The 20,305-nt window shown below is 35.5% G+C and overlaps 2 protein-coding genes and 4 pseudogenes across 9 annotated transcripts; 2 read left to right on the plus strand and 4 right to left on the minus strand.

The window, feature by feature from the left end:
• Positions 1-1,464: 1,464 nt before the first annotated feature.
• On the minus strand, positions 1,465-2,709 carry AT2G04710 (annotated as a pseudogene; the record flags this gene model as incomplete). Its single annotated transcript has 1 exon — positions 1,465-2,709.
• A 1,250-nt stretch (positions 2,710-3,959) lies between these two features.
• AT2G04720 lies at positions 3,960-5,261 on the minus strand (annotated as a pseudogene). Its single transcript has one exon.
• A 191-nt stretch (positions 5,262-5,452) lies between these two features.
• Positions 5,453-6,652, minus strand: AT2G04730 (annotated as a pseudogene). The gene has a single exon.
• A 1,282-nt stretch (positions 6,653-7,934) lies between these two features.
• On the plus strand, positions 7,935-10,663 carry AT2G04740 (ankyrin repeat family protein). 4 transcript variants are annotated; one of them, NM_126504.4, is made up of 5 exons: positions 7,935-8,567; positions 8,938-9,673; positions 9,763-9,799; positions 9,879-10,012; positions 10,165-10,663. In NM_126504.4, the coding sequence occupies exons 1-5, from the start codon at positions 8,090-8,092 to the stop codon at positions 10,514-10,516; spliced, it is 1,737 nt and encodes a 578-aa protein (NP_178551.2). In that variant the 5' UTR covers positions 7,935-8,089; the 3' UTR covers positions 10,517-10,663. The 4 variants fall into 4 exon arrangements, with proteins under 4 accessions (NP_178551.2, NP_001323659.1, NP_001323657.1 ...); NM_001335247.1 differs by having other exon boundaries at positions 8,938-9,799; NM_001335248.1 differs by having other exon boundaries at positions 9,763-10,012.
• A 51-nt stretch (positions 10,664-10,714) lies between these two features.
• AT2G04750 (Actin binding Calponin homology (CH) domain-containing protein) lies at positions 10,715-13,701 on the minus strand (the record flags this gene model as incomplete). The annotated part of the gene is made up of 14 exons (NM_126505.1): positions 10,715-10,876; positions 10,952-11,043; positions 11,132-11,228; positions 11,310-11,467; positions 11,547-11,746; positions 11,826-11,987; positions 12,068-12,279; positions 12,361-12,477; positions 12,560-12,628; positions 12,699-12,737; positions 12,800-12,971; positions 13,066-13,286; positions 13,373-13,543; positions 13,615-13,701. The coding sequence occupies 14 exons, from the start codon at positions 13,699-13,701 to the stop codon at positions 10,715-10,717; spliced, it is 1,959 nt and encodes a 652-aa protein (NP_178552.1).
• Positions 13,702-16,732: 3,031 nt separating this feature from the next.
• AT2G04760 lies at positions 16,733-19,342 on the plus strand (annotated as a pseudogene; the record flags this gene model as incomplete). Its single annotated transcript has 1 exon — positions 16,733-19,342.
• Between the last annotated feature and the right edge of the window lie 963 nt (positions 19,343-20,305).

Genomic DNA, 20,305 nt, shown 5'->3' on the forward strand with positions numbered 1-20,305 from the left:
TTTGTAATTTTGTTGTTCTGTTGTCATTGTCAAGGATGTCTTAAATTGACGGAAGAAGTCTGGAAAGAGTTGTTTTTCGAAGGTTAACATTACATTAATTTTGGTCAAGGGATACGGTAGAGAAGATCCTCTCTAGGGTTCCGATGAAATCTCTAAGAGCAGTTTGATTTACATGCAAAAAGTGGAACACTTTATTCAAAGATTTGAGCTTTGTAAAGAAGCACGTTGGTCATGCAAAAGTACAGCAAAGAAAAAAGGAGTTTATCGTAATCATGATGATTGATTTTAGGGTTTATTTGACGCACATCAATCTAAACACCAACGTTGAATCGTGTATAAAGCATGAAGCTAAATTTACTAACCTAGACGATCAGATGAAGTAGATGTAGCTTAAGTCTTTCACTACGATGGTTTGTTGTTAAACATCACGAAAGACAATGCTAAGCTAGTGGTTTGGAACCCGTATTATGGACAAAACCGGTGGATCGAGGTCGAGCCTAGTTTTCACCGATCCGACTTGTATTTGTATGCTCTAGGATATGAGAAGAGCAGAAAATGATGCGGTAGGCACAAAATCTTGAGATTCATTAATTTTTGTCGTGACAATTGTTTCTGAGTACAAAATCTATGATTTTAACTAGTCCTGGGCGTTTGGGTATTCGGTTCGGGTTCGGATCGGTTCTTTCGGATTCAGATCTTTCGGAACTAGAATATTAGACCCCGTTCGGATACTTGAAAACTTCGGTTCGGGTTCGGTTCGGTACATTTCGGGTTTGGATAGATACTGGTACTTCCATTGAAAAACCGAAAAGTAACCGAATATTATTGGATACTAGTTCGTAACTACTACAATATACCCGAAAATACTTGATACTAAGTAAATATACCATAAAACCTGTAAATTTGTAATAAATAAAACTTGAAAATAAAATCAATAAAGCATGACATAACAAAAGTTTCATACGTTCAAGCCAAAAAGCAAGATTCAAAACATCCAAATAAAACCATCCAAATAGAAGAAAGAAGTTCAAATCCAAAGCAAGACATAAAACCATTATTCAATATCAAATCCAAAGCATTCAAAGTAAAGAAAGAAGTTCAAATCCAAAGCAACATCCAAACATGATAGATTCTCCATGACTTGTTCCTGTTACATCAAAACCAAATAAGCTCAGTTGAAAAATGAAAAACCATAATAAATATTAAACCATAAACCAAGTAAAAATGAATTACGAAATGATCATTGATTCATAAGTCTAGTATATTAACATTGAGCCATAAACCAAGTTCAGAAGTAAAAGAAAACAAAATGGAGTGATGAGGTTACCTTGTAGTCGTTTCCTTGATTAGTCTTTTAGTCCAAGTTCACTTCAGTTTGAAGCTCTGAAAAAGAGTTCAATCAACACCCAAGTTGTGTTAGAACATAAGAGAATTTTCAAACAACATCTAAAACTAAAACTAGTAAACTACATAGATAAAGTTACCTTTCTCAAGCTTATCAAGTAATTATATATCAACAAGAAGTTGTGCGTTTGTTAGAAAAGTGTTTTCACTCAGCTTGATTTCAGTTTTCAACCACTGCTCAAGGCAAACCAAATTCTCTACCATATAATGAGTAAGGTAGCTCCTACTTGGCTCCAAAAGACGACCACTGGTGCTAAAAGCAATTTCAGATGCGATAGATGACACTTGCATTGCAAGTACATCTCTTGCAATTTCTGATAAAACTGGATACTTCTGACTATTGAGTCTCCACCAAGACAAGACATCCCACTCCATTCAAGGAAGAGTTTTAGGATTTTCTACCTCTGCCTTCAGATAGATATCTAACTCATCTTTAGGATCAGTAACCCTAATTTCATTAACCATCTCTTTATAAGACCCGTCCATCCTTTCAAACTCAACAATACTATCTTCAACTAACTCACATGCAAAAGTATCTCTGGCAGCAGTAAATGAAGGCGGATTAAACTAAGATGATTGTGTGTTTGGTCCCTTGAAAATGATAGTGTACTCCTTCAACATAGCCTTCATGACATCACAAACAGAATTATACATCTCCTTGGCTTCTGAAGTGTCTTCACCATAAAGTTTCTCAAAGCACATTTTAGGAAATTCCATTTTCTGTCTAGGATCAAACACACTAGCAATTATCAACATCCTATTGATATTCTTTTGTTCATCCCAATACTTGTTAAAATTTTCCCTCATTTCTATAGCTTTTGTCCTCAACTCTTTATCATAACTATGAGTCACTCCCATCAGATTTGTTTCTATGGTGACTATCTCACCATAACACTTGTAAGAGCAAACAATACTTGACGCTAAGACGACCAAAGTAGCAGTGTAGAATAAGCCAAGAAACTTTACTAACCTCTCTACTTCCCTCCAATCACTTGTAGTAGGCGGTCCAATCCCCTTTTCTCCATCGACTACCTCCAAGAAGTGGTCATTGTACAACTTGTCTTCAGCCTCCATCTTGTCAAATGCCACCTTAAACTTGATTGCTCTTGTTAACATCAAGTAGGTGGAATTCCACCTTGTTTTGACATCCAAAGGCAAACTCTCCCTTGTAATCTTACCTGTCACAACTTTCTGCTCAAATGAGTCACATCTAGAAGTAGAAGATCTCACATATAGCACTCAATTGTGGATGGCTTCCACATGATTACCCAATTTGTGCAGACCTTCTTTCACAATCAACCGAACCCAAACCCGGAACCGAAGTTACAAAAGAGGAAGATCCGACAGGGTATTAGGTAGGGAACCGAAGTGCATTCGAATCGGATCTTTCGGGTCGGGTTCGGTTCGGGTTTTTGGGTTCGGGTATTTTGTCCAGGCCTGATTTTAACTCTGATTTATGGAGGGTTCTTGATGTCACCCTAGGCGAGAATATCCATATAAGTCATTATAGTCATGGTGTCTCTCTTAAGGGAAATTCATATTGGTTTGCTAAAACAAGAGAAGGTGACAATTGTTTTCTACTAGGTTTTGATTTCACAAAAGAGAGATTTGGGCCGCATTTGTCTTTGCCATTTGAGTTTCGGAGTTCTTTAGATATTGGGACTCTATCTAGTGTTAGAGAAGAGCAGCTTGCCATTTTAGGGTTTAGATCTAGTGTCACAAAATTATATGTTTGTTTTGATTTATCAATGTGGATTAGAGTTTAGATTTTACAATTAAACAATATTATATGCCAGTTTGAATTTATAATAGAGTAGTTAGTGTTTAGATTTGGGAAAAATGTTATTTAATACCTAACTTTCAAAAAGTGGCCAAATTAACCGTGAATTCTTGAAATGGCCGTTTTATAGCTCAACAAAAAGTTGACTTCTAATTTAACCTATAATTTATCGTTGACCCGGCCAAATCGACTCATTGTTAACACTTCTTAACAGCTCTCCTAACAGCGTAACTAACAACTGTTTTCGTCCTTAAACCAACGATAACTGCTGTTAGGCCATGTTTTGTAACGGCTGTTAGAAGTGCTGTTAAGGAGTGTTAACGGTGAGTCGATTTGGCCGGGTCAACGATAAATTATAGGTTAAATTAGAAGTCAACGATAAATTATAGGTTAAATTAGAAATCAACTTTTTGTTGAGGTATAAAACGACCATTTCAAGAGTTCACGGTTAATTTGGCCATTTTTTGAAAGTTCAGGTATTAAATAACATTTTCCCGTTTAGATTTTACAATTAAATGAAATTATATGTCGGTTTAGGTTTATAAAAGAGCGGTTAGAGTTTAGATTTTACAGTTAAATGAAATTATATAATCTATTTCTTGCCTAATTTGATCAAATGCTTATTCTAAAACAAGAAATTAACTGTGAGTTTTAGTATTTCGTGTTGAATTATAATTTTTTTTGCACTAAATGAATTTTGTGCATGTTCCGAAGAAAAAACCTATACATTAATGATATATGTATACTCGGTTTTATAGATAAACATGCGCACATGTCACAAAAAATACCAACTCCTAGTAAAAACAAAGAGGATCAACATTTTTGAGACTTTAACCACAACAACCACCATCCTTGGAGATGGTACCATATCTTCCTCCAGCTTCACCTTGAGAACGTGAATATCCAACTTTGATGCCCAGTGACTGTTAAAAATTGAGATCAAAGGAATTGTAAATCACATTGGCTGGTTTAGTATGATATGAACAAGAAGAAAACAAAAGAAAGAAAGAAGAAGTATTACCTAGTTGGATACATCAAAGACTCAATGTTTTGAAGAATATTTTCAGCAGTCTTTATGAAACCATGTTCGTATATATATATAGGTCATACTAATTAAGAAAAGAAAGATATATTTGGTCAAGATATTTATAAAATATTTTGTAAAAATAAGGGGTTTTGTGCAAAAAAAACTTTCGAAGTCGCTCATTTTTGCAACTTTACCCTACACGTCCAAAAAATACAAAATAATCATGTAAAATCCAAGATAATACGCAATATAGGATATTTTTGAAACTTTAGATATATTATATATGTTTTCATGATCACATAAATTTGTTTTTGAAAATTCTGAAGATTTAGATGAACTCCTCATCTCCAGGGCTTCGAAATGATATATTATTTATCAAAATTTTAAAATTTGACAATAGCGGAAAAAGCTATATTTTGTATTGTTTTGGATTTCATACGATTATTTTGCATCTTATAGACGTGAATGGTAAAATTGCAAAAATGGACGACTTTGAAGTTTTTTTTTGAACAAAACCCAAGTAATGATGACCTCCTCTATGTTTTGAGATGTTCTTGCAGACGCCGGAAGGCAATGTTGTTTGGCAAACTCTCCTCCTTCCTCTTTACTAATAGCTCTCTTGCGAACAAGATCACATTTGTGTCCAATAAGAATGATACTCATGTTATGATTGGCATACTTAATGTCCAACATCCTCCAACCAACTCGCCACAAGGTTAAAAGTCTCTTTCATACAAGTCCTCAATTTTCTATATATGAGTTCTGTTTGATTGATAGTCATACAAGTCCTCAAAGGAATGTATGCACCAAAATTCGTCAAGACAAACAAATTCAACCAAATCAGCAATGAAACACACAAAAGCTGAAGACATATTATGTAAATGTGCATGCACAAGAATAAAGAATAACATGACAAATTATGAACCTCGTGATCTCGTAAATCAGAAATGCTCAGGCGGCTCCTTGATAATACATTTGTATTTCAGATAGACTATATGTATGAGAAAAGAAATATATTTCATTGTTGTTCATTTATTCTATTTTGTATTTTTAGCAAATCTTTATCATCATGTTGCATAGAAAGAAACAAACCGAATAATATAGAAGATGATGAAACAATGTAATATTGCTCACAGAGAATAAGAGTAAATGAAAGAAACGATCATTAGGCTTCACCATAGTGCAGCAAGTCCAACATGTTTTCATCATATCGAATATCGATGTTTTCCAATGTCGTTTTTGTTTTTCCTTTGTATTTTTAGATGATGAAACATTTTTCAACTTGAATAAGAGGAAGTTGCTTGATTTGCAATAAACTTGGAACATAAGTGCACATTTGTGACCTAGACCATGTGTTGGCATGTTGCTCGAGATTCACTACTCTATAGTATCCAGCCTCTCCAAAAATGCTAATTGTGTAAGGATTTAACGTTTCATCAAAACTCATGACAATTTTGTTTTTCTCATCAATGAAGAAACTTTCACTACTTTTAAATGGAGTTTCCATTACAGTTTCCATATCCACTTTCAAGAACTTGGTCCATAACACATGGCCAGGCTCAATATTAATTGTAATCCATATATCAAACATATATGGATTCGCACGGTTTTGCTGTTGTAAAACCGCAAGCTTCTCTTCTTTAACAGAAGATAAAATCACATCGCCATAATACTCAGCGTTTAACGGTAGAGGCAGAAGCGGTCCAAATCTCTCGCTTGTAAAATCAAAACAGATTATGTGGTCATGATCATATATGGTCAATCCGTGGCTGCGTGAGTTTCTTGTAATAGCACTCCAATAAGTGTTTCCTTTAATAGATATGCCATGGCTACCAAGAGATATACACCAGTGTGGAGTGACATCAAGAGTCGTCCATAAACCAGACTCGAAATCATAGATTTCATACCATTCTAACTCAGGTCCATGGAAGAAATAATCTATAAACCTCAATAATTTGTGGCTACGACATGAGATATTACCCACGTATCCAAGAGCGTAACTGAACCTTGCGCATCCGATTAGGTGGTGGGAATACCTGGGTTCGATCCACCTTGTTAGCCCCCAATACGGATTCCAAACCACAAGCCTAGTATCTTTTTTTTAATATGCACAACATTAAGCCCTCAAAATGAATGACTTGAGATATCTCTACTTGTTCTGAATTGTTTAACCAAGTAAGTTTACCTTTACACTCTATATACGGATCACCATCGACAACAACGCTAATCAAATAAAGATTGTAATCCATCAACAATATCATCTGGGACTCCCCTTCCTTGGTTGTTGTTGTTTCTTTACCAAAGTGTAGCTTGGCAAAGCTCTTACATTTAGATAAAGTATAAAACGTTTTGCAAGCTAATCGCACTGCTCTCATAGAGTTCAATGGAAACCTAGAGAAAATCTCCTCCAATAAATCGCTTGGGAGATTTGTGATAGTCATTGTTTTAAATTGCAACAAGGATATTTCTCTTTTCTTGAGTAGAAAGCTATATATATATATATAAATTCCAGATTCAAAAACAAAACTAGGCCAATTATGGACTTCAGTATCTATATGGGGTTTTAATATTTAAATAACTGATTATTACAATTGAATAAATTTAAGATGTAATTTTATATGTTTAAAAATATTAATGAGAGATCTTAGTAGAGATAATATATCTTTTTAAAAAAACAGGGGAGTTTAATTTCTTTTAGATTTTAGTAGATTTGGAAATCCATGTAGAATCTACTGATTTAAAAATCAAACAAAGTGAATTTGAAAATAGATTGAAAGGGATTGAAATTTTTAAAAAGTAGATTGTGGTAATGATCAAGCAAAAAATTGGTTTATAAATATAACTTTTTTATGAAAAAAACAAAAATATAATATTTAAAATGATTGCTCAAGTAATTAACTCAAATACACTTAACCAAAAAGTAGTATATTCGAAGTCGATCTACAAGGACCAAAGATACACTTTTAAGCATTTTTGAGACTAGTTCTTACCTAAAACAAAAAAGTTGTTTGTTTGGGTTTTCAGATTGTAATTAAATAAAAATTGTAGATAACTTAACAATTAAACTTATGAATTAAAGATATTGGGTTATGGGTATTTCAAAGATTCAATGAATAATAGAAACACGACACAAGAATTTTCAACAATGAAGCATTGTTTTTGAACATGAACATAAATTTAGACTAATTTTCCTCTCAAAACATTAATCACTAAATTTGACTACTCGACTACTAAACTCTCGTTCGTAATTTTCTAGTCAAATTCGCATTAGAATTAGGTTCATTTGATTCACAATACATTCTACCATCAACTTTCATTGGCTAGAAATATATTGTGCAATTCACATTTGGTTCATTCATTTAATCAAACACTTTTGATACATAAAAAAAAACTTAAAATCTAAAACAGGGTGATTAATCCTATTCACAGTCTTAAGAACTCCAAACAACAATCAACCTATTAATTCATTGAATCTCTACTTAAAATCCTAAAACTCAATTAAGAAACTAATACATATCGAAAGGAACAACACACAAAATACCAATTAAACATAATAAATTAATAAAATATATGAAAAAAAGAACTGTAAATCTTCTCTAAAGTATAAAAAGAGGATGACTCTCTAGAATCACAATGCTCCATTAGGCGCTCCGGCCACGACAGCCAGAACTTGCCTACATATGCGTAAGTGATTGTCATATTATATAAACCGAACCAAATTCCATTAATTAGAACGCTAACCGAATTTTATTACACTAAATAAGCTTAACCGAACCCAAGTTTGCGGATTCGAACCAAACCAAACTCTGAACACAAAACCGCATCCATGGAAACAATGTCACAAACTTGCCCTTTAGGGTTTATCCTCCAAGACCAAAATGTCTCCAATTGAGAATTCCTCATCTTGGACACTCGAATCCGACCTAGAAGATCTAGACCTCGACCTCCAAGACTACAAACCATCCGTACCATTAAAGAAAGTCCCAAACGGAGACATTTTCGAAGCCTCACGCGCCGGTGACGTCGATAGACTCCGGTACCTTGTTGAAACCGGAGTCAACGTCAACGCACGTGACCGTTGGGACTCTGTTGCTCTTTACTACGCTTGTCTCGCTGGTCACATAGACTCTGCTCGATTGCTTCTAGAGAACGGTGCGATTTGCTCTGAACATACTTTTGATGGTGATCGTTGTCATTATGCTTCTCTTAATTTAAGGATTCGGAAGCTTCTGAAGGCTTTTGAAGCTCGTCCTCCTCCTCTTGCTCCTTTGCAAGCTTCTCTTAGAGATACCTTTTTGGGATGTTGTCATAATCGAGATTATCTTCAACAAGAAGAAGCTAATCTTGATGTCTCTGGTATGTTACTATTTCACTCTTAATCCAATTTTTAATAAAGTTGAGTTCTTTGTATCTAGTTCTTAAGAAAGTTGAGTTCCTTGAATCCAATTTCTGAAAAAAGTTCATCCCTTTGAATCGAGTTTTTGAGAAAGTTGAGTTCTTTGAATCCAATTTCTAAGAAAGTTGAGCTCTTTGAATCGAGTTTTTGAGAAAGTTGAGTTCTTGAACCGTTCCAATGTGTAGAGATGTTTACTGAGATAATTTGGCTTCACCATTTCACTCACAATCCAGTTTTTAGTAACGTCTAAATCGTTCTTGAGCTTGTTGCTTTGTATGTTACTCGAGACTAGAGAGAGAGGCTTAGTGTTTGCATTTTCTGGTTTTGTAGATACTCTGAGTGAGTTTGGTAGTTCGAATTACTTTCCACCGGATGTGATGTTCTATGTGCAAGGTAGACCTATTGAAGCACACAGGGTTATCTTAAGTGCTCGATCTCCGTTTTTCAAGCAGAAGTTTGAGAATGAATGGAAAGACCGGAGAGAAGTTCGGTTTTCGAAAGAGAAGCTTTCGTATCCTGCTCTCTGTAGTCTTATTCACTTCTTTTATTCAGATAGGTTGGAGATATCTGTTGATGATATGGAAGATCTTGTTAGGATTTGCAAAGTTTGTAAATGTGAATCACTGCAGAAAATCATTGAGAAGGAACTGATTCACCAGAGATATGCTGAGTATAAGACTCATAGAGATCTTGATAACTCCATGAAACGGTTTATCTTACAGGGTATATCACTTCCAGAGGAAGACAGGCTTCCTGCTTCTTTGCATAGGATTCTTCGAGTTTCACTAGCGAAATCGTTTGTTGGTGATGTAATAGATTCATCTGTTGGGGATACGAGAGTTGGTGATTCTGTGGAAAGTCTTGCTGATGTTTGTGTTAGAGTTGATAAAAGAAATTTCTACTGCCATCAAGTTATTCTAGCTTCAAGATCAGAGTACTTCAGAGCACGATTATCACGAGTGAATGATTTTCATGAGGGGAAGAATGGTTTGCCGGGTGATACTCTTCCATTTCTTGAAGAACATGATTTGAGTGCAGAGGCTTTTGAGAAGATGATTGAGTATATGTAAGCATTTGTGATTGTAAAAGACCTGAAAAAAACTTGTTGAAGAAAGCATTGTTGTTATGGTAAGCTAACTCTATAAGCATTATCAGGTACACTGATGGCTTAAAGGAGATCAATCCGAATCAGGTCAAAAACTGTTTGCCATTTTGGAAAGTGTTTTTTTTTTATATATATTCTGCCCTCTGATAATTTGCTTACTTAGCAGGCTGAGGAGATCTTTGATGTTGCATCTCGCTACTTGCTGTTTCCGCTTAAACGTGCTGTGGCTGACGCCTTGTTGCCTCACTTGGAAACTGCCACACCTGCAGAACTCTGTCAATGGCTGGTTTTGTCAGATATGTATGGTTTTCTTCTTATCTAAACCTGTTTTCTAATTGATGTCTTTGATTCCGGTGGATTGTAGAATGCGGTGCTAAGAATGTTTCTGTTAGTAACACATTGATGGATGATATATGAGCTGACAGGTTTAGTTTAAAACTTCAATGGTATAGGTACGGAGTGTTGAAGATAAGAGAGTACTGCCTGGACTTGGTTGCTTGTAATTTTGAGGCATTTGTTGAAACCCACGAGTTCAGGGCAATGTTATTAACATTGCCTCCACCATCAGGAGACTCTTCACTTCGAACCACTGTTCCAAGTGCACCAGGTGCCATGATGACCACAGACCAAGGGAATCTCCTTGATGATCTGAGAGAGAAGTGGCTTGAAGCAGAGGCTTTAGAGCTTGACATGAGAGACGAGAGTGCTTTGATTTTCGATAAGCGCCTTGCAATGCTTGTGGAAATAGCAGAGCGAGAGAAATCCGAATCAGAAGCTGAGGACTACAAAGACACCAGCGCATGATTATTGGTTTTTCTAAAAACAAGTTTTGAGTCTCTTCATTATACATACTGTTACCTCGTTCTCGAACTTTTACACAAATGAATAAACATGTTGTAGATATTGATGATTAAATTTCATTATCTTAGTACATGCACCATTTGCTTCACTAGCAGAGTTTAGTCATAAGAAATTTCAAACTTCTTTTACAATATCATCATTTTAAACATCTGAAGATCCATCGTCTGTCGACAAATTGGAGATCTCTTCGGTCACAGAGCTTACGTCAGTATCATCCGAGACAGTAGATTCAGTGTCTGATTGTTGCTGAAGGCTCCAGTTCATGATACTAGCAGCTAATATAAGCATCATTCTCTGGTTTACCTGGTTAACATACAAACAGATTAACTCGAAAAAGTTCGGAAAAATAAACCCGGTGCAATACGAAAATATATATACCTCTAAAATATCCTCAGGCAGCAAGAAGATTGAGCATCCAAGCTTCCTTGCAACACTTATGATGTATGTTGCATTCAAATTCTTTTCCTCTTCTGCTTAAAAATGCAAATTATAAGCCATACCTATAATGCTGATAACAACAAAAAGAGACAGAACAAAGTAACATAGTATTGTTATTACGTGTTTCTCCTTTGGATACAAGACTCCAGTTTACAACTCTTGGCTCTACAGCACTCAAAAGCTCTAAAAAGAAGATTCCATTTGCCAGATTCTTGTCCTAATAGAGTAACCATCAAAACTGTTAGGTTTAATGAAGATGGATTAGGGTTAGTTTACATGGTTTGACTCTTTTCTTTACCTTGAAGCTCACAGCTTGAGAGGTTCGACCACTTTTCTTGACTTTCCTATTTGCCCAGTTTAGAATATCTGCCTCTGTGATATCTTTACCTTGGCAGTGAGACCTCAAGTTGTTCAGGATTTGGAGCATTGTGTATCTCATCAACTGCCACAAAAAAGCTGCAGATAGAAACAGATTGTCATCAAATTTGAACTGAAACTACCACATTAAACACACTTTCTTTTGCAAGAGGCTCACCGAGAAGTAGCTTCTTGTTTCCTTGCATAATGTCATGACCAGCTACATTGACAAGCGAGAAGTTCAATTCTTTCCCAATCTTGATAACTTGGTTACAATTCTCAACCTTCTTGAATGGCATTTTAATGGGAGGTTTATTCGCGTGCTTCCAGTTGACCGAGCCTGGTGATACTTTGTCAAGAACTTCAAGAAGAACCCATCTGCCATATGCCATGAGGAGGAGAGTTTGAGATTCTCTAGCAAGATTAAAAACAATGAAACAAAGATTGCAATACTCACCCATTTCTAACATCCTCGAAAACATTATCGACATAAGTCACAGCACCGAGACTGTTCATCCAATGGCGAAAGCATCTTTCTTCTCGAGAAGTTTCTTCATCTTCTGTGACCATCTCAGCAACAGAGATAGGCACCTTTGGACTCTCATCAGACAATCCATTCCTAAAACAGAGTTTTTCACATATTAGTTATAAAAAAAAACACTAGTAAACTTGCTCTTTATTAGCTTTCATGCTAGTGACCTGTGGTGAAACAGTTGTGCCACAAATGCAAGATTAAGATTTGCAGAGCCTTCAACTATATCTTTAGGAGAAAGGAATCTTTTACAGTCCAGCTTCTCTGCTTGCTCAAGAACCTTCGTCGCTCTTTCTGAAGGGTCTTTAATCTCTAATGTGACATTTGTACTGTGTTCTGGAGCTAAAGCATTGAGCAGGTATGCATATGCCTCTCCATCCTGACAAACCACAAAAGGAAAACTAACGAATCGAGTACACGAGAAAGAAACGAAATAAGCATACCAGGGACAAGGTAGTACCTTAACATCAGAAGAGAAATTGGTTACTTGTTTCTCATAACCAGCTTTCTTAAGATGAAAATTCATCCATTTTAGCAAAAGTTTCTCAGGAGCTAGTCCCATAAGCTCCTCCACATCCTGAAAAAACCATTCACAAAGAATATTTGAGTTTAGCTTCAGCCTCAAAGTTTTTAGAAAATGTTCACAATGTATATTTTACCTGGTTTTCTTCCACCAACTCAACAAGTTGTGGAGTTTTCTTAAGATTGAGATCAGCCAACAATTGGATCTAAAACATAAACACAAACATTAGTAACCATGTCACATTCTCTTTAAGTAAAGTAATGTGAAGTAATTACCTTTATAATCTGAAAGATCAACCCTAGTACAAGATGTGGCTGCAAAGAAAGAGTTAGAAAACATAAGATGAAACTGAAAACAAAGGATTTAAAATACTTACTGTTCCTTCAGCAATGTCCTGAGTTCCAATGTTGACTACAGTGCAGCCAATTGCCTTAGCAGAGTTGAGACATAGTGAAAGATTTTCAGTTCTTTCCCATGGATTAAGTTCTTTCTTTGTGTTTATCGCTCTTTCGTCTATAGTCCCAGGCACAGCGATGTTTATAAGCTTACTGTGCAACCAAATGGAACAAGAAGTGGAATCACAAACCACTAAAAACTTTACCATGTTATAGAATAATTTGTAGATTTTAGATTAATGTATACCACAAAAGAACACCATCTTTAACAAGATCAAACAAAGCATTTGTAGTAGGGTTGATTGGAAGATAGCTCTTCAAGTTAGGTTCATCTTTCAAATAACTATTGATATGTGACACATATGAAGCTTTCTCGGATTCGTTTATCGAGTGATGGAACGTTGTAGTACTTGTCTTGAGAAACGATGAAGCGCCTTTTGATCCTCGGGATTGCACACTTAAAAAGGCCTATCACAAATCATATAGTAAACGCAGTTTACGACATGGACCAATCCACTTATTGCCAATTTGTTATAGATCATTAACAAACTCACCCGGAGAAAGGTTTCGAATTCAACTTCCTTAGCGCGATTGGGATAAGACTCATCCAATATAGTTTTGATCTCATTTTCATCAAACTTGCCATTGAAATATTTCAACTTTGCAAACACTGGTGGTAAATGTTTCACAGTGACACGACCGAATCGAGTTTTTGTCGAATAAAACTACGAAAAAAGTACCCAAAAGATCAATTTGTTGAATACTAAAGTGATATAACGATATTAAAGAGACTGACCTTGGATTTAAGAGTGCGTAACTCCACTTGTGTGAATTGGCTTTGTAGCCATGGATCAGAGACAAGAACACCAACGTAACTAGACATCTCTTGAATATGATGATTCTTGCTCAAATCTTGTTTAGAGAAAGATCGCTTAATTTATATTTCTTCCTACTTAGATTGAAATAAAACAGAGGCGGGAGAGATGTTTTTGATTAGTATTTTTATTTTCTTTATTTAAATGTTTGTTCTCTGACATTTTTAAGAATAATAGGTTATTACATTAGTGATTCCAGAGGCTTTTTATAGAAGATTATTTCTGTAAGATTGTAAATATCTAAATATTTAATGATTTATTATATTTTTATCTAAATAATGGATATTTCTATCAATTTATGTAGATTTTATTAGAACTTGACAAATATTAAAAGTGATTTTCAATAGTACCTTTTGTTATGTTTTTTCTTTCCTCAAAAATTACAGCAAAAATCCAACATTGCCACAGAATTGCGTTTGATACCCTTCCTAATTATGAACCCTTCTTAAACCACCCAAAAACTCTTCAAACATAATTTTCTTATAATGGTAATTTAGATAATTTCTCAATCTAAATTACTCAATTTTTAATCATACAAAAAAAAAAAATTACTCAATCTTTAACAAAAACTAAAATAAAATAAAAAATAAGAATAATAATAATAATAATTTCTCAATCTTTAATCCTACACATTATCAAGAAAATATTGGTTATCATATGCAATGAATAATTTGGTTTAAAATTTTAGAGACATAGTATTTATCTTCCAAGTGTCGTTAGATCAACTGGTAATCTTAGGAAAAGCTTAGAGATCGTCGGTTCGAGTGTCGCTTAGGAAAAAATTAGTAAATGTTGTAGTGTACTAATCTGGGAAGATTACGGGTTTTGGTACAGAATCTCCTAATATTTTTTTAAAATGATATAAAGTATTTATTAGGCATTCTTCAATCACCACACGAAATGTGAACCTAAACTATGATAAGGTTTTTCGAATACCCTTTTTCCACATTTATCAATTTAAAATCTCTCGGAATCAGCATTAAGCATAAGCATGTCTGGCCCAAGTGGATACGACGGTAGAGTGGCTGTCCTAGAGGCCCATCATGATTTCCAAAAAAAGATCTTATGTACAAGTCCATTTCTAAGAGAAATTTAGAACATAACCATAAGAACTATCATTTATATAGTACTGGATAAGGTATGCGAGTGTAAGATATAAATTCAAAGATTTATAGATAATATTTAAATTTTAGAATAGTAAATAGTGATTTACACACTTTTTCTAATATTTAATTTAGTAAACTTGAATTAATAAAAATTCCAATCATACACATTAAATTTTACTATACATCTTAAGTATCCATTTCATCGTAATAAACTGTATTTTAATTTTCTACACTCTAATTTATTGAATATTTGAATTTTAAATAGCAACTCATATACTTTTTCAATATTTAATTTAATATTTTCTTGAAAAATATTCAGTCTTACAAATTTGATTTTCTAATACTATATATATATATATATATTTATTTATTTATCATAATAAAATACTATTTAATTTGATTTTATTAAAATTCAAATACAATTCTATTTTGCAATACAAATACAATTTAATTATATAAACTCTTATTGTTAGTTTTCATGTTTAGTAAGAAAAATTAAAGTTAAATTTTGTAAATATAGACATTTAATTAGTATATGTGAATATGTTTCTTTTTTGTAGTTTTCCTTTTTGTTAAGAAGAAAGTAAAACTTTCTAACACATATTAACATCTAAATGATAAACTTAACACGTGTCATGGTTATGCGAGTAACTAATTTTAAAACTCATATTTTATATAATAAAATTAATCAAGATCCAAACTCAAACTATTTAGTTTCAAGTATTAACAAGGCCTAAAATGTAATAAGATTTTAGCTTTGGAAGACTACACCGACGATTTAGAGAGCCAAGAAAAAGGTGAGATTGTTACTAAGCAATCAGCTGAGCTAGTGGTCTCTTCAGAGGTGGTAGGTACGCAGGAGACTCGTCCCTCTTTTCCTCGAGCTTCTAAAACTATGCACAAGGTTGTTAAAGGATCCGTCAATCAAAACACAAAGGGTAACCAGAGTGTTTCAGATCGCCGGGTCACCAAAAAGAAGTAATCATATGTCGGTTTTTTTTTGGAATGTCCGTGGTCTAAATAAATCTTCAAAACATTCCATCGTCCGCAAGTGGTTATCTCAAAGTTCTATGCAGTTTGGTGGTCTTCTCGAAACGCGAGTTAATGAGGGCAAATCATCAGATATAATTTCGTCTACTTTTCAGGATTGGTCTTCACTGACTAATTACTACAAATCACATCGTTTAGGCCGCATTTGGGTAGTGTGGAGTGCAAGTGTTCGCTTAACTCCTGTATTACTTGTTCAGTTTTATTGGAGGGAAAAGAGGAAGAGTTCTTTTGCTCCTTTATTTATGCTTCAAATTATGTGGAGGAGAGGAAAATATTGTGGGAAGACATTAGACATCACCACGATTCACCCATGTTTCGCAACAAACCGTGGATGCTTTGTGGTGATTTTAACGAGATTCTCGATGGATACCATGGTCCTCGCTTTACCTGGTGTAACAAGCGGGAGGATGGTTTGATATGCAAAAAACTTGATCGAGTTCTTGTTAATGATTCATGGTGTACTACTTTCCCGCACTCTTATAGTGTTTTTGAGTCTGGAGGTTGTTTTGATCATACAAGGGGAAGGATAATGCTTGAGGCTGAAGCGATAGGGGGTCGCAAGCCGTTTAAATTTGTTAATGTCCTCACGACATTACCTCAGTTTTTGCCTGCGGTAGAGAGCCACTAGAATGCTTCTGCTCCTTTGTTTATTTCTACTTCAGCTTTGCATAGATTCTTAAAGAAGCTAAAGACCTTAAAGCCGAGCTTGAGAATTATGGGGAAAGAGAAATTAGGGGACTTGCCAAAGCGCACTCGTGAGGCTCATGAATTGCTCTGTGAAAAGCAAAGTAACACACTAGTTAACCCGACGCAGCAAATTATCGCAGAAGAGTTGCAGGCCTATACCGCTTGGCAGCATTGAGCAGATCTGGAAGAAGGCTACATGAAACAAAAATCAAAACTTCACTGGATGAAAGTTGGTGACAGAAATAACTCTTACTTCCATAAAGCTGCGCAAGTAAGAAAAATGCAAAACTCAATTCGGGAGATAAAGGGACCGAATGATGTTTTGCTGCAAACTAGTGAGGAAATAAAAGGAGAAGCTGTGCGATTCTTTAAAGAGTTTCTCACACATCAACCAAGTGATTTTCAGGGCATGTCAGTTGACGACTTGAGAAACCTGATGTCATTTAGATGTTCTGCAACTGATCAGGACATGTTGACGAGAGAGGTAACAGCAGAAGAAATTCAAAAAGTTTTGTTTGCGATACCATGTAACAAATCCCCGGGTCCTGACGGATACACAAGTGAGTTCTTCAAAGCGACTTGGTCAATAACCGGTAAAGATTTCATTGCTGCAATCCAATCCTTTTTTGTTAAAGGCTTCCTTCCTAAAGGGCTAAATGCAACAATTCTAGCGCTCATACCGAAAAAGATGAAGCTACCTTGATGCGAGATTATCGACCTATTTCATGCTGTAATGTGATATACAAGGTAATCTCTAAGATTATAGCTAATCGCCTTAAAGCTATGTTGCCAAGTTTTATTCTCCAAAATCAATCTGCTTTTGTTAAGGAAAGGCTCTTGATGGAAAATGTTCTTTTGGCCACGGAGTTAGTCAAGGACTACCATAAAGATTCAATCTCTCCTCGATGTGCCATGAAAATCGATATTTCGAAAGCGTTTGATTCCGTTCAATGGCAATTCCTGCTGAATACTTTAGAGGCTCTAAATTTTCCGGAAAAAATCCGCCATTGGATAAAACTTTGTATCTCGACGGCCACATTTTCTGTCCAAGTTAATGGGGAACTGGCAGGTTTCTTTGGCAACAAGAGAGGTTTGAGACAAGGTTGTGCTCTCTCTCCGTACCTTTTTGTTATCTGCATGAATGTTCTGTCTCACATGATTGATGAAGCTGCAGTTCGCAGAAACATTGGTTATCACCCTAAATGCAAGAAGCTCAGTCTAACTCATTTATGTTTTGTCGATGACTTAATGGTGTTCATAGATGGTCAGCAGAGATCGATTGAAGGAGTTATCAATATTTTTCATGAGTTTGCAGGCAAGTCAGGGCTGCACATAAGCTTGGAGAAATCCACACTTTATCTTGCCGGGGTTTCTGAACCGAATAGAGACCACATTCTCTCTGCTTTTTCGTTCGCAAGTGGTCAGTTACCGGTTCGTTATTTGGGTCTTCCACTTATGACGAAGCAGATGACAACTGCGGATTACTCGCCTCTTATTGACAAAGTAAGATCAAAAATAAGCTCCTAGACAGCTCGCTCACTCTCCTATGCGGGACGTCTTGCTCTAATCAATTATGTGATAGTAAGTCTGTCCAATTTCTGGATGTCTGCATATCGCCTACCAGCAGGATGCTTAAAAGAAATTGAGAAGCTATGTTCTGCTTTCTTGTGGTCTGAACCTGAGCTTAATCACAAGAGAGCAAAAATAGCATGGACTTCGCTCCGCAAACCGAAACAAGAAGGAGGATTGGGTATCAAATCACTTTCGGAAGCAAATAAGGTTAGTTGTTTAAAACTGATCTGGAGACTCATATGCTCGGCAGCCTTCTTTGTGGGTTAATTGGGTTTGGACTTATATCATTCGGAAAGGTTCCTTCTGGTCTACAAACGATCGCTCTAGCTTGGGGTCTTGGATGTGGAAGAAGCTACTTAAGTATAGAGAAGTGGCTAAAACAATGTGTAAGGTTGAGACAAGAAGTGGTAGTTCAACATCGTTCTGGTATGACAATTGGTCACAGCTCGGGCAGCTTGTGGATATTACAAATGCTCGCAGAACAATAAACATGGGGATTCCGTTAGAAGCTACGGTGGAAACTGTATTGGCTTCTCACAGGACTAGGCGACATCGTACAGCCATTTACAACAAGATAGAGGCAGAGATTCAGTATACTCGTCAAAACAGGAGGTTAGGTGACGACATATCACTGTGGCGTTCTTCAGGTGACAATTTCAGACAGAGCTTCTCAACAAAAGCAACTTGGCACAACATCCGGGTTCTTCACACACGCAGACTTTGGTATAAGGGTGTTTGGTTCTCCTACAACACACCCAAATACTCTTTCCTGCTGTGGCTTGCGATCCATGATAGATTATCTACGGGTGATCGGATCAAAAAGTGGAATTCCGGACAACAAATCAACTGTGTTCTTTGTGGCAATGTTGAAGAATCAAGAAACCACTTATTCTTCTCCTGCCATTATACCACTGCAATTTGGGACAATCTCACTAGGCGTCTCCTATCACACGAATATTCAACTGATTGAGATCGTCTACTTGCTCTCCTCTGCAGCTCAACTCTACCAAGTGAACCTCTCTTCCTGTTTCGCTACGTCTTCCAAGCATCTCTTTATCACATCTGGCGGGAAAGAAATGCAAGACGTCACGGAGAAGCGCAGTCCCCCTCAACTCGACTCATCCAACTCATCGACAAAACCGTGCGAAACAGAATCAGCTCAATCAACGACGTTGGCGACCATAGCTACGACAATTGTCTACGACTATGGTTCTCAACGCGTCCTTCACCATGATTCTCTTCTAACTGCTTCATTTTTTCAGAAATTATCTGCACTCTTCTTTATTCTCAGTCTAAATCATTAGAAAAACAGAAGCATCTATTGTAACAACGTTTTTTTTTTGAATATAAATTTTACATTCTTTCAAAAAAAAAATAAGATTTTAGTGTAGTAAGGGCCAAAAAGTTACTATGAACAAATGGACACTAGAGGCTGGTCCCGGATGTCGAAAGAGTTTATGGGCCAAAGATTCGGAACTTTAAAAAAAAACTTGAAATAGTGTTGGGCGGACTTTAGAATTTTAGATTATGTTAATTACGGTATGTAAAAGTTCATTAATTGATCGCAATCAACAACGAGATGAGGACCCAAAATTCTGACTATTATCTTCTTCATTTTTTCTTTTTAAGCTTATATCATTAATTTGGGCTTCTGATTATGTTAATGTGAACTTCAACAAAGTTTTTTTTGAAATCTAAGTTTAATAAAGTTAGGCCAATGAAAATGCTTTTTTTTTTTTTGATAAACTCTATTAGCTGATCAGCTCAGCTTTAGTAGAAACGCACCAAAGAGTTGATTTTTTTCTGAAAGACAACCACATCACAATGTCTAACCCATAAAAATGCATAGGTCCATCAAGTTTTGGGAGAGAAGAGGTTCATATACAAATCCAAACTCCACAAGTCAAAAATCATTAATAAACTAATGTGCTTTTGCATCATGCGCATAGTTGTAATGCATGTACCACTTTCCTTTGTAAGGCATGTATTAAGATGTTAGAAAAAAAAAATTTTATGGGAAATAGATTGGGTCAAAAGAGATGCAAAGCAGCTGTATCTAAATTCTTATTGAAAGTATACAAAAGTCCGTTGCAAATTATGTAATTTATAACATTCTTGTAGTTTTAGCTTCCACTAAAGAAGATAAACTATGTTAGAACCTAGTTCTTAACAGATATAAGAATGATCAAAAAGGGTA

Source organism: Arabidopsis thaliana, chromosome 2 (genome assembly GCF_000001735.4).
Source record: "Arabidopsis thaliana chromosome 2, partial sequence".
NCBI lineage: Eukaryota > Viridiplantae > Streptophyta > Magnoliopsida > Brassicales > Brassicaceae > Arabidopsis > Arabidopsis thaliana.

Bases quoted from the DNA above. Each gene is read 5' to 3' on its own strand.
- AT2G04740 (NM_126504.4), top strand. From the start codon at position 8,090: ATGTCTCCAATTGAGAATTCCTCATCTTGGACACTCGAATCCGACCTA. The intron at 8,568-8,937 runs GTATGTTACTAT...CTGGTTTTGTAG, and splicing joins AGCTAATCTTGATGTCTCTG to ATACTCTGAGTGAGTTTGGT. The intron at 9,674-9,762 runs GTAAGCATTTGT...AAGCATTATCAG, and splicing joins GAGAAGATGATTGAGTATAT to GTACACTGATGGCTTAAAGG.